Genomic DNA, 13377 nt, shown 5'->3' with positions numbered 1-13377 from the left:
GTTGTGTTGTTTAATTGAAAGGAACATTTTCAAAACTCATTTACATTTCTTTATTAAAATAGCAAAACATATTATAACTTATTTACATATTATAACCCTGCAAAACAGCATGCTCCACATTTGATGCAGTCGCACAGCCTCTTTCCAACTCCTTTTAAAATCCATCATTCATACAATTATTACAGAGTGAGGCACACATTATGTAGATGTCTATACCAACATTACAAACATTGACAAACTCGCAATATTGGCTCATAGTTATGTTAACTATATATGGAGTAATTCAAGAGTGTATCCCTTCTCTTGTAGCAGCTAGCGAATAGAGAGCATCATCACAAACTCTGAAGAGAGACAAGACAAAACAGGAAGTTGGGTCAGTGCTGAGTTATCTGACATATCGCAAAAAAACTATGTTTAGCAGAAATGCATGAAATGAAATATACGATTAAGAAGAACACGCACTACTGCTCAATACATCTTATTCTCACCTTCAAAGTCGATGGTTCCATCTGCGTTAATGTCCAGCTCCTTTAAGATCTCCTCCAGCTCTCCTTTCTTCAGCTTCTCCCCAAGCATCGTCTTAATCGCCTCCTTCATCTCGTCCTGGGTGATCCTTCCATCTCCATCAAGGTCAAACTTTTAAAAACAACGAAAATACTTTGCTTTTACTTTAACTCTCAGTACAATTGCAATACAATTCCATTTGTTGTAATGTATCTAATTCTGTCAAATGTAGTTTTCAGTTGACTCACCTGTAAAAAGGCGGACTGGAGCTCCTTGAGTCCCAGCATGTTAGCGGTCTCTCCCATCATCCTCGGTCCCATCAGCTCAATAAAGTCCTCAAAATCCATCAACCCGCCCACTGTGGAGAGACGCAGGTTTTCAAGCCATTTTGTTTGTGCATATGTATCGGTTGTCATTTTCTTTGAATTGATGTGTTTTTGGCTCACTTCTCATCTTGATCTGTTGGACTATCTCCAGCAGCTCCATCTCTGTGGGCATGTATCCCATAGTCCTCATGCATTCAGCCACATCCTTGTAGTTCAGGTAGCCATCTTGATCATAGTCAAACTCTTTGAAAGCCTCTTGCAACTCTGAACAGAACGGTCAGGTGTTATAAATTGAGTAGAATAGCTTTAGCAGTGGTTTATCAGATTAAATAATGGAGGTTTTAAAGCTTTTTTATATTACTTCAACTGCAAATATAATGGCTGTAATTGATAATATGGACACTTACCATCCAACTCAGCTTGAGCCAATTCTCTCTCCTGCAGAAAAAGTGAAATTGAAATTGAGGCATAGAGGACAATTTGCAGATAAATTGGTTTCTGTGCGATTGAAAAGGTAAATATGTTCAAGTTGAATCCACCCAGTGCTCCTCATTTGGATAACCTTAATGAAGAGTGGCAGTAAGCCTCTGCTAATGAGCCATTATTACTGCAGACGCACTGGGTTTAGAGATAGCAGCTCGAGAAAGATTAGGCACTAAAACTGTAAGCACACTCCTGACTTTCACCTCACTTCTGACTCTAATTTGTTGAGTTCTGACATGCAGTGCCTTTAAATTGCAAAGAGCCTCCTCTGTCTTGTAAACAATCTATGCCCTTAGATCTAAAAAAGTATAGATCGTTAAGTAATCCCCAAGCTTTCTCAGATAATGTTTTTTATTAAAAGTGTGAGGTGCCTTGAATTATCAGTGAGGAAAAGCTTTATCTTCAGCTGTTAAACACGTTTGTTCAATACAATTGTGTCTAAGTATGACATGTGGAAGCTAGGTTTGAAAATAAAAAGGTATATAAAAAGGTATATGTCTTGCTGTATACGTCAAATCACAGGTTCCCAACAAAGGTCAGGTACCCTAACAGCCAAGACGCTTTCTTATTTTATCCTTTTGTAAGATTTGCAATACTTCATTTATGCTGCATTTATACTATACACATTCAAACCCCAACATGTGATTATTCACTTACCGCCCCAAAAACGCTGTTGAGCACAGAGTTGTAGATTACGATCATGCTCTCTGTGTTTTTCTTAGACTTCTTTGATTTCTTGGGTACTCCTGAGACCGAGCCCGATGTAGAACCATCTTTGCTACTATAAGGACAAATCAAACAATAAAAAGCAAAGGGGTAATGCATATACTTACGTATCAATGATTTGAAACAAGTAAAAGTCATTCCACTCATCAGAGGGACCCACTTAACATGTTATACATTTGGTGGAATGTCAACTATACTGTTTAAATTAGGGCTATATGCAAAACATGGCTTCATCTTAAAAACTGGTAGTCTGTAAAACTCACCTTGATGCTGCTGATGCTGCTGATGCAGCTGATGCGGCGGATGTAGCTGATGCGACAGAGTCGGCAGAAGTTGTAGAGGCTGTCCTCTCTGCTGCTTTCGACATGCTGCGGATAAACAGAATCAGTATTCAATAGTAACATTCACTCAAAAATCTAAATGCATGGGTTACATGTGTGTATGCTTAATTGTTCATAGATTCATAAACGCTTTTATGGGATGGGGAACAAAAGTTAGCAAGAAGATGGAAATCATGTTTACAAAAATACTCTAATATGAATGCATCTTCTTTGTTTCAATCCTAAACTTTAATCTTCAACATCCTAAATAAGAAGCTAGTTATTTTGCTGGTCTTTCCTTACCTTGATACCTTCGTGTTAAATGGTGAGACAAGTAGACCCTTTCTTGTCCTCCTTGACTGGTGCTCTGCTTCTGTTGTGACTATTGTGGAAGACACATGTGTTTTTCCTTCCCCTATTGACCTCCTTCAATTACAGAGGCTTAACCGGTGATCACCTGGCTAAACATGCAGCCAACGATTAGAAAGCAAATCTCTGAGCAGCAGTGTGAATGATCTTTCCTTCAAGAGGTCAGGTTCCTCCTGGTTCAAACCTTAGCTTCACGTGTCTCTATTCAACTTGTGCAACTCACAATAAGCTCCCAATATTATTTGAGTTTTAAGATGGGCTTCTTAGCCTTGCAAAGTGGCTCCTAGTTCCGCAGTGAGAATGTGCTTTCTGGGCTGGTAAATTCACTTTACAGATATAGGCAATGAGAGTGCTTCAGCACTTATTCAGGAAGAAAAAGACAGACTGAACCTTTTAAAAACAAATATAATACTTGATCACACATCATTTCATGCCAATGTATGCATTTAATCCAAGTTTAATACATCCTGAACAATTATAGATGTGGTTAGACTTCATTGATGATCCCAGTTGTATTGACAGTTACCAAACACGACAGCATGGTTTAATATTGTACAAATAATAATGTTTATACCTTATATCCTCGAACAGTTTACAATGTATTCTGCCAGATTAACTAGGCCTACTTCCATCTATACTAGGCTACTGTAGTTGAGGATGAGAACATGTAGAAACGGAAGTGCACTCGTTGCGCGCCTCCATCAAGGCCAAGACCTACTTTATCTCACAATGTTGAGGAAAATGAACTAAAGTGTTAACCTTTGATTCGGATAGGCTTAAAATGTCATGTGTTCTTTCTCGGCCCATGTTTCAGTCCTCAACCAAGTGTTATCGATATCAGGCAAGTATTTCCTACACGATCCTCCTACTGCATACTACGCTACTTCTGCTGATGGCCCTTCTATTATATATTTTTATTTTGGATGTTTCCAAAATCAACCGAGAAGGTTTCAGAAACAACATGGAGCTACAGGTGTTGCGTCTTTTTGAAACAATACTGTTTGATCATTTGTATGACCTTTAACAACGGGATCCGGCAACTTCATTTGCATACCTGTGGCGCGACACAATTGCTACCTTCGGCTAGTTAGCGACTTTTCACCGGAGTCCTCCACCTGCGAGTCGTCGACTTCATTAGGATACATCAGTAAATATATCAGCTTTGTATCATATTTAAGAATACCACTCTGGAAAACGTCGTGTACTGCAACAGGAATAACTTTTCGGACTCATGTGGCTAAATGTGTCATGTCCGCCGTGAACTTTCTTCATGCTAGGTAAGTTTGCGGCCTGGCAAACCAATGTCGTAGCTAACTAAAACCACTTATTTTTAAACGCGTGTGTGCATACAGTTGCAGTTGAGAGAACAAACCCGTTATAGTCGACTTTTCTTTATTGTTACTGTGATTTACAGAATGTCAAGTTTGTCTAAAATTGCGACTTCGAACGACGTTGAATTCGAATAAGATGTCATGTTATATCCGCCAGGTGGGACCAGAGCTACACGGGGCATCACCAAAGTAAGTCATTGAATTAGTAGCATTCAAGGCTCGCATATGGATGTGTTCCTGCTGCTCATTAAGAAAAAAATAAACAGGTATTTTGCTGAACAGGAAGCAACGAAAAAAAAGGACACATGTGATTACAATTAGACGTGTTTTGGTCCTACTTGACGTACAAATATGTAGTGCAATAACAAACATAGTAGTTCAATAATAGACAATTCGAAATACATAGTCTTATGAAAAAATAAATGTCAACCAATATACATTTTAAAAAGTGCAATCAACACAATCTCAATTTCTTAACACAGTTTCATTTACTGTACATCTATCTATTTTGAAATGCTGCTTAAGGTTATAAAACATGCAATATTTTTTATTTTTTAAGTCTGACCAATGGGGATGTATCTTTGTCTTTTTTGGCATCTAACCTTCCTTGCAGGGTTAAGTTTCCATTGGCTCTTCCTGTTTCTAGTCTTCGTAGAATGGTTTAGTATCAGAGTACAGTTCTCTCTGTTCTCCGCGAGAGTGTGCTATAGCTCCGTTTTTTTTGTTTTACTGGCAGTTAACTGATCAAAAATTACTTTCTTTACTTAGAAAGGACTTGCCGGTACCTATAATATGAGGTAGGCTTTCTTTGTGTTTCTATGGTTCATAATACATTTCAATACGTTTTAAAATGAGAGTTACAGCGTTCTCTCTGACCGTAAATAACGTGGCTCAGGTTTTACATTTCTATTGGACTAGAATGTGTCACATGACCAGGAAGCGCTATAGAGCTTAACAATGCGACCACATACTTTTGTTAAAATGACATTTGCTGCAGTTTTATCCTCGTTTTAATAATGCACTGTGTTAATTGTACATTGTTACTTTCCCGTTAAGGTGTGTTGTTACATAAACAGATTTTAAAAGCTTGAGTGAAGGTGACTGTGCAGAGAATGACTTATTGTCCTTCGACTACTCAGTGTTATCGCTTCTCGGCCTTTTGGCTAAGATCAAGTGTAGTATCTGTTCTTATCAGTTTAATATCTGATACGTCCCCTACCCGGGGACCATATATTAAATTGATTTTTGGAATAGGGAGATGGAATAGGGGCTTGCTCCGTCCACTCCACGCATCGACCTGGTATTGCAGTACCTCCAGGAACGGTGCACCCCCTCTCAGTGTCTAAAATAAATGAAACCTCCTGTGGTGTAACAACGTTCAGACCTCTAAACAGCCTGTATTCGTTGTTGTATTACTTGTGTGTGTTACTGGGAGCAACAGTGAGTGTTTTGTACAGTGGTGTAAGTAGAACCTGCATTGACAATGTTACTGCTACTGATAAAATAAAAAGGTATTGGCCTCTAAATATACTTAAATTACCAAAAGTATTCATTATGCTGATTGGCCCATTTCGTAGCCAAATATCATAGGTTTTGATTGTAATTATTGATGTATTGATACGTTTATCATGCTGGTAAAGGTGGAACTAATTACTGTGTATGAAAAATTTAAAATGTTTCTCTAATTATTTAATTTAAACTACTCCTCCTGGCTAGCTCGCCAAATAATGTAACACTTCTATGTAAAAGGTTGCTTTCGATGAGGAGTAGAATATAATAAAAAATAGAGGGAACAATATTAAATTAACATAGCCGGCATTTCATTAAACATTATACACTTTCAGCAAACCCCTCACCCACCCCAGTGAAACCCAATCTGCTATCAGAAACAAAACAAACAATAATCAAACCCAGGTAGTCTGTAGTTTCTTTCTGACAATCCAATGATTATCAGATCCTTTTTCTGGAGATGCAATCCTTTATAATCCTTTTTATGCTGGGGAAAGGGAAAAATTGCAGCTCCAAAACTTTCTTCGGTTCTGTTAGTTCCTGATTTTTTTGTAGCATCAAAAAACACATCACAAACAATTCGAACACTGCTTACACTCTCACTCACACAGAGCCCACACCCAGCTGCTGCTCATTGAGCCTCTTAACAACCACCCTGGCCTCCTCTATCCCTCAAATGCAGACTCTGCTGCCCCAAGTGGGAGCTGCTGTTTATTACAGGGTGGAAACTCACTGCATTATTTGAGTGGGTTACACTGGTAATCCAGCTGTAAATTGCAAGTATAGTACTTCGGTAAATGTACTCAGTTTTAGGTAATTAGTCACTGCTTAAACAGGAATTTATTGAAGGAATCTGCAACATTGTTTACGCATGTTTTTCTGTGTTTTATCTATCATATCAAGTGTTGCCAAGTCTCATGAAATCGCCAAAAATGTTGATATTTTAAGTATATTTAAAGGGGACCTATCATGCAAAATGCACCTTTGTACGTCTTTTATAAATGAATATGTGTCCCCAGTGTTCCAGGGAACTCACCAAGTGTCAGAAAACACAACCCTCTCTATTTTCCTCCTTAGCCAAATCTCTAAAAAAAGGGGCTGCAACGGATCTGAAAAAAACGGATCCAGATTTCAACACTTTTCTACGTCACAAAGAGGTGCTCAGCTTATTGGTCAACTCTCCACCTATCAGGGGAATGAGCCACGGCCACGTGCATTGCCAAACCTCTCATTCGCATATACTGTAGGACGGATTTCCGTCCATTTGGCTATTCAAATGTTAACGAAACGGACAGACTTCCGTGCACATCAGCGGCTGTCGGATTAAAACAGTTTAATGCACTTTTAACAATCACGCACCCAGGATTCCTGCTCCTTTCCTGGGTTACAAAGTGAGGTGACGCAGCCTGTCCTCTGGGTGCGCTCTGTGGGGCAGGGGGGGGGGGGTATCGCAGCCTGCTCCTCTCTGCCTGCCTGCCGCTGCGCTCTGCCTCTATCCACACAACTTTTCCCCGCCTTTCAGAGACTTATTGCTTGGTCAAACTCTAAGTTACAAATTGTAGACATTGCAATCTTGCTAATTAGCCAAAATATGAAAGGAATAAGTTGCAAGCATCGTAACAAACAGAGTAAAAATAAATAGGGACAACAGCTTGTCAACCATACTTGCCAACCTTTAGACCTCAGAAATCGGGAGCATTTCAAAATGCAAAATTGGGGTGGGGGGGGGGGGGTGCTAGTGGATCGCTGGAGCTGTTAGAACTACAATAAGCATGTTAATGTTAATCTAAGTGCACTGCCTTGCGGCCTGTAGCACCGTCCTTGATGGAGCATATGTGTGGGCTGTACCTGTATTTTACAGTAAAGGAGTGAGCGGAGAGTAGAGTAGTTGTCGATTCTTGTTCTGTTTTCTGTGAATATCTGCCTCACCCTCTCAGACTTTGAGTTGCGCGCGCTACTAAAGAGACTTGTTACCATGGAAACCAAACAATGCTGTAGCTGTATTAAAGTCAGAGTGGAAACAGTCGTGTGTAAATCTGATTTTGTCAGAAATTGGGAGAAATGCGGGAGAAATATGACCCCGGGAGGAAACCGGGAGAGGGCAATGAAATCGGGAGTCTCCCGCGAAAATCGGGAGGGTTGACAAGTATGCTGTCAACTAACCATTCAGAAATGTCCTGCTGCAACCAATTGTTTGCACCTCCACCAAAACCTCCGCTGCTCCAGGGTCAGTTTCTGGATCAAATTGATAATATGCTTGAACACATGCATTGCTCTGAGATGACGTGTTTATTCCACACTCGTAATCATACTTGTCAACCCTCCCGATTTTCGCGGGAGACGTGTGTCTACGTGTCTTTTTTAGTTTTTGTGTGCATCTGAACTCATTTTTAAAGGAACAGTTTGACATTTTGGGAAATGTGCTTGTTGTATTCTGTTTGTTTAAAGTTTCCAGGTGATGCAGACAGACCAGAGGATGCTGACCACGAGAGACAGACCTATTCCTAACATCAGTGAACTTCAGCATGGACTCAAAGGTACAAAGACCACTTTCATACTTTACAAAGAATCGAGAAACATTCTGGTTTAAATAGATAAAGTAACAACTATAATACACTGATATACATTCCATTAAACATGACTAAATACTGACATCAGGGAAGTTGACTGTTCCTTCCTTGCAAAAAGTTACATTTAGATTTGAAAAAGCAACATGATTTTGTTGAGCCTCTCAGTCTGTTAGCTTTCACATTTCAATGTATTTAAGGCAATTATTATTTTATTTTGTTAAAATTACTGCCATTTGTTTCTACATATTGTCACTGCTGAGCATGTTAGCTTAGCTTGGTAGCCTCAGCTAGCTCTGGAACTTCCAGCTCGGTGGCAGGAGGTCCCGCCTCGGCTCCGCCTCTTTGCCCTTATTTGGATCAGACTGGAGTTGGACTCTGACGTCACTTTTGAGCCATTAGTTGCCGACACTAGTGTTGTACGGTGTACCGATACTTGAAAGGTACCGCGATACCCTGCCGTTAAAAACGTTAACGTCAGTTTCATTAGTACCAGTACATTAAGAATGACGGGGGAAAGCGCTGTTTTAATGAGAGCCGTGTGTATTAAGCGCTCTGCTTCCACTCCCTGCACTGCAGCCGTGCCTGCAGTCCCTCCCTCCCCTCTCTCGTGCACGCGCTAGCTGCCAGAGCAGGTGAGAAAACGAGAAGCATGGCTGTGAGTGGGAGTGCAACTGCCGCTGCGCCTCGGTTTGTTGACAAAAAAGATGCCAGAAGCAAAATTTGGAAGTATTTGAGCTATATCTCTGACAGTGGGGACAAGCCTACGGACACCACGAGGCCTCTCTGTAAGACATGTTTTAGATCCCTGCAAACCAAGGGAGCCAAAACATCAAACTTGGCTAAGCACCTCGCCGACCGGCATCCAGAGCTGTTTAAAGAATTTAAAGACAGACAGGTTAGCGAATGTGATAGATAACATAATTACATCATGCTCAAGCCCATGCCCTCAAATCTAAGTCAAACAAGTGTGATTTATTTTGTGACAAACGAACGTTTTCGTAGTTTGACGAGGCAATTAATGGCAATGATAACTGTCTAATATGGCTATCTTTTTAGCTAACTTACCAATGTGGCTAACATCTGCAATGTACATTTAGTCAATAATTATTTATATTACTGTACTATTACATATTAATAAAATATAAAGTTAACTATCAAAGAAATCACAAACTCAAGTATAAAGAAGAGACCATGTTGTAAGAAAACACTTAACAGATAAACTACAATTTTATTGATCATGAAAAAAAAGTATCGAAAAATAATCGGAATCGCAATTCTTGACTTGGTATCTGGTATCGAAACCAAAATGTTGGTATCGTGACAACACTAGCCGACACCGCCTACTTTAGGCAACTCTGCAGAATCCTATGGGTGACGTCACGGACACTACGTCCATTTATATATACAGTCTATGGTTACAACACATTTTAACCCAAAATTAAATGGTCTTTTGTTTTTTAAGAGTTCACTAACATCGCGAGACATTTCGACACCAGAGAAAAATTGTGCGGGTAGATTAGTAAACCTGGTGCAGGGGTCTCCAACACGTCGATCGTTCAGTAGCTCGCCGCTTGCGGTTCACAGACTGTGTGGAAAAAGATCCGACGACAATTAATGCACCTGAATCAGTCCGTGTTGCTGCGGCTCAGACACACCTGGATTTATGTGTTAAAAAATAATCGCGTTAGCACCATGTCAGGTTTTTGGTAGATTTAATCAATTATTGGATTGCAGAGTATGAATGTCCTTTTGCTATTTTCAGACGATTAATACGTGTGTAAAGTTTGTGAAGGCAGGAGGAAAAGCGTCTCCTCTGTTCCTCCAAACCCCGCCCCCTCCCTGAAAATAATGAGTGACAGGCTGATGGTAACCTGATAGATACGTTATTATTCACTTAATCACTGATTGAGATATGATGAAGCTAGTATACATTCTTGGGATTTATTTATCAGTAAGACAGAGAATAAGTGTGCACCCACATGCAGTATTTTGGTTTTTATATGCTGTTGTAAATACTCCTGTTGTTGTGGGATTAGTTTTGTTTCATAAAGGTAAAGCAACACTTTCTCAGAATCAAGCAAAACTAAGAGTTTAAGAGGAAAAAAAACAGAGTCAAGCAAAATAAATTTTATTTAAAAAATAAAACTATAAGTTGCAAACAAATAATTTGTGTAATCACGTAAACTATAAGTCTTTTTTCTTTGTTTTAACATAGTTTTTTTTTGTTTGCAGTTCTCTTTGTTTCTTTCTCAATGATCAGACTTTTGCTCTCGCTGCAGCTTTCTCATTTGCATTTTTTGTTTGAGATTCTGACACAAACCTCCCAGCTGGGCGGGACTTTCAGGGGTTCCTTCCCCATTGGCTACTCAGTTTTCGAGTGACAGCCCAGTCCTCCAGCGATTGTACAGTGCAGGCAGCGGTGCGGGAGCTGAGCGAGCGTGGATAGAACACCCCAGAAGAACCAACATTTCAATTATTATAATACTACAAGTGAAATTATATGTAAGTATTGATCATTTGTGTTGTTTGTGCTGTACTATACAGTCTGTTTCTTTATTGTGTTAGTTAAGTGAGAAGTAAAGAAAATCTGTGTTATGAAAGTTAGCTTTTGCTAACTTTAGAACTTTAGATCCATAACAATGCTAGCTAAGTAGCCTAATAGCAGGGACAGTTGTTAGCTACAAAGCGAGCAGTGAGTGAGCGTTCAGACACCGGCGCACACATTCAAACGGACTTGTGTGCCTGACTCTACCAACAGGCTTTCATGATTCTGTTTAGATATGCAAGTATAAGCCATGATAGCTTATTTTATTAACACGCTAATTTGATGTAAAAATCAATGGAGGCTGAGTTAACTACTTCTCTTTGTAGGAAAACCTACCGTCCATGATAGCCCTAAGCTGTGTTTTATTTGTTAACTTCATATTTTTCATTTCCTAAAACATTTATTTTCCTCTCATATTAACAGTGTGGATCATTGAGACAGCGTGGTGTCCAGAGTCTTATCCCGTTTTCCCACTTCCTCTGAGGAGACAGCATCAGATCCACGGAGTGGGGGCATGAAGAAAGACCTGCACCATCTTCCTCCACGCTGGGCGTTGCTGTTATCACTGGCTCAGTGTCATTTCATTTGACCAAATGTCTTTACATATACATTTAATAGATTTTATTATTATCCACCTTTTTGTTTTATGTCCTTTTATTTAAAACATTCTTTGAGACTTAATTTTCTGGTTAACATTTCAATAAATGTAATTTGTATAATCACTCTTTTGTCTTTATTCTACATGAAAATGTTAGAGATTCCATTCAAATCTGTTGATTATTCAGATCTTCCTCAGGCTAGGAATAGTATGTCGAATTTGTTTATGCTAAATGTATATCATTTTCTCACAGGATATAGAATGAGACAACACAGTTTGTATCCATTGTGTATGAATGCTTCAGCTCTTCAGACCAACATAGTAAGATGTGAGCATGTTCCTAATTGTGTTGGTATGCAGCCTAGGCCTGTACTACGAAGCTGGTTCAACCTAACTGGATATGTTTGTTAGCCGGTTGGCCTAATCCAAAACATACGCGCTCTCGCTAAGTAAAGTGGTTTAAACGGTAGGTCCACACAGCAGCTTTAAAAAAATCTTCCAACGCTTCTCTGACCATTGACTTTGAATGGGGATGACGTCACTTTGCCTCGCTTTTCGCCGAACTGCATTGTGGGGAAGCAAAGCGAAGATTTTCAGGATTCAAAAGTTGAGCAATCTTCAACTTTGGAAGCTGAGCTGGAAGCGTCAGCCAATTAAATCCCGTTTATGCAAATCTGACAGTACAAGCGCTAGCCAATCAAACAGCGTGCAACTTAAGCTGGGAGAGCCAGACCGCAGTTCATTTCCTCATATTCCAAACGAGAAATTACGATAGCAAATCACCTGGTTCTTTACGACCAGAACTATTTACCTGGATACAAACCGGAGGAACCAGGCATGGAGGGAGGTGGCAGAGACAGTGGTTGAAACTGGTAGGTTTTCGCCTGTTTGGGGAGTTTATATATATATATTGCTCACATAAAATCCCTGGGGTTTTTTGCTTTGTATGTCGGGGCCGTGAGATTCATGTGATAGGTTGTTGGTCGCGTTGCTCGCAAAAAATCCCCAAGCTCTCAGACACGCCCAGCTCCAAGATTTTCAAGATTTTTTCAAAGCTGCTGTGTGGACGTACCGTAACGTGGCCGAGTGGACTCCGGAGTTTGCTGCATGAGTTGCACTGTATGATCGGTGGTGTAGTGGGCTGTCACTCACAAACTGAGTAGCCAATGGGGAGGCACCCCTGAAAGTTAGGCCCACCTGGGATGTTTGTGTCAAAATCGAAAACAAAAAATGAGGGAGCTTAAACGCGAGAGCAAAAGTCTGATCATTGACAAAGAAGCAAAGAGAACTGAAAACAAAGAAAAAATACTTATAGTTTACATGATTACACAAATGATTTGTTGGGAACTTATAGTTTTATTTTTGGAATTAAATTTATTTTTGCTTGACTCTTTTTTTTTCTCTCTTAAACTCTTAGTTTTGCTTGATTCTGAGAAAGTGTTGCTTTTATCTTTATGAAACAAAACTAATCCCATATGTTGTCTGCTGTGTTCAGACTCAAGTCATGTTAGTGATGCCACAATCAGGACATTCGGTGTCCTTTTTTCAAGTAGAGGACCGTTGCTAGCTGCAGACTGCAGGAGTATTAGTTTTTGAGGATGGAAAAATGTCACACACAGATTAGAATCAAAATCGAGTATTCAACTAAGCCGTGTAATAAAAGTTGTTAGTAGCCTTAAGGGCCTACACAGTTGTTATGCTATACCACATTGCCCTTCACTGGATGTATAATGAGCTGCACTAAACTACATTTTAGCATTTAAAATACCTAGCCATTCTTTTAAGGTTCGGTGAAAGTAACTCAAAAGTAGTGTAACTCATTACATTTCAGAGGCAGTAATATTGTAATGTAACTTATTACTTAAAAAAGACAGAGACAAAGTAATATGTACCGGTACTGTATTACATTTTGGAAGTAACTTGCCCAACACTGACTGTAAATATGAAGCTGAATCCAGAATATGGTACACACGGACTAGCACAAGGACTGGAAGCAGTAGGAACCATTTAGCCTGGCTATGTCCAAAAAACAACAAATAAAATCCACCCATGGGTGCATCTGAACACGTCATACCTCATTAGCAGTTCCTTCAAAA

The 13377-nt window shown here is 39.7% G+C and overlaps 1 protein-coding gene and 1 long non-coding RNA gene across 6 annotated transcripts; one reads left to right on the top strand and one right to left on the bottom strand.

Annotated features, from left to right (window-relative positions):
- Positions 1–85: 85 nt before the first annotated feature.
- LOC307034027 (calcium-binding protein 2-like) lies at positions 86–6201 on the bottom strand. 5 transcript variants are annotated; one of them, XM_079672724.1, is made up of 9 exons: positions 6164–6201; positions 2663–2741; positions 2303–2407; positions 1971–2094; positions 1238–1268; positions 951–1094; positions 753–862; positions 489–636; positions 86–341 (listed from the first exon to the last, which is right to left on the bottom strand). In XM_079672724.1, exons 3-9 carry the CDS (start codon positions 2404–2406, stop codon positions 313–315), a joined length of 690 nt encoding a protein of 229 aa, XP_079528850.1. In that variant the 5' UTR covers position 2407; positions 2663–2741; positions 6164–6201; the 3' UTR covers positions 86–312. The 5 variants fall into 5 exon arrangements, with proteins under 5 accessions (XP_079528850.1, XP_079528848.1, XP_079528849.1 ...); XM_079672722.1 differs by lacking the exon at positions 6164–6201 and adding an exon at positions 3783–3994 and having other exon boundaries at positions 2663–2820; XM_079672723.1 differs by lacking the exon at positions 6164–6201 and adding an exon at positions 3783–3994.
- Positions 3922–11674, top strand: LOC307034031. The gene is made up of 5 exons (XR_013806746.1): positions 3922–4005; positions 4143–4248; positions 8017–8105; positions 10445–10640; positions 11107–11674. It is a non-coding gene; the product is annotated as an uncharacterized lncRNA (long non-coding RNA).
- The last annotated feature ends 1703 nt before the right edge of the window (positions 11675–13377 follow it).

Source organism: Notothenia rossii (assembly GCF_949606895.1).
Source record: "Notothenia rossii genome assembly, chromosome: 3".
NCBI lineage: Eukaryota > Metazoa > Chordata > Actinopteri > Perciformes > Nototheniidae > Notothenia > Notothenia rossii.
This window is presented reverse-complemented; position numbering and strand designations above follow the sequence as displayed.

Excerpts from the sequence above, each read along its gene's own strand:
- LOC307034027 (XM_079672724.1), bottom strand. The coding sequence starts at position 2,406 with ATGTCGAAAGCAGCAGAGAGGACAGCCTCTACAACTTCTGCCGACTCT. Across the intron at positions 2,095-2,302 it reads GCAGCATCAGCAGCATCAAG|TAGCAAAGATGGTTCTACAT; the intron begins GTGAGTTTTACA and ends TTGTCCTTATAG. Across the intron at positions 342-488 it reads TGGAACCATCGACTTTGAAG|AGTTTGTGATGATGCTCTCT; the intron begins GTGAGAATAAGA and ends GTCTCTCTTCAG.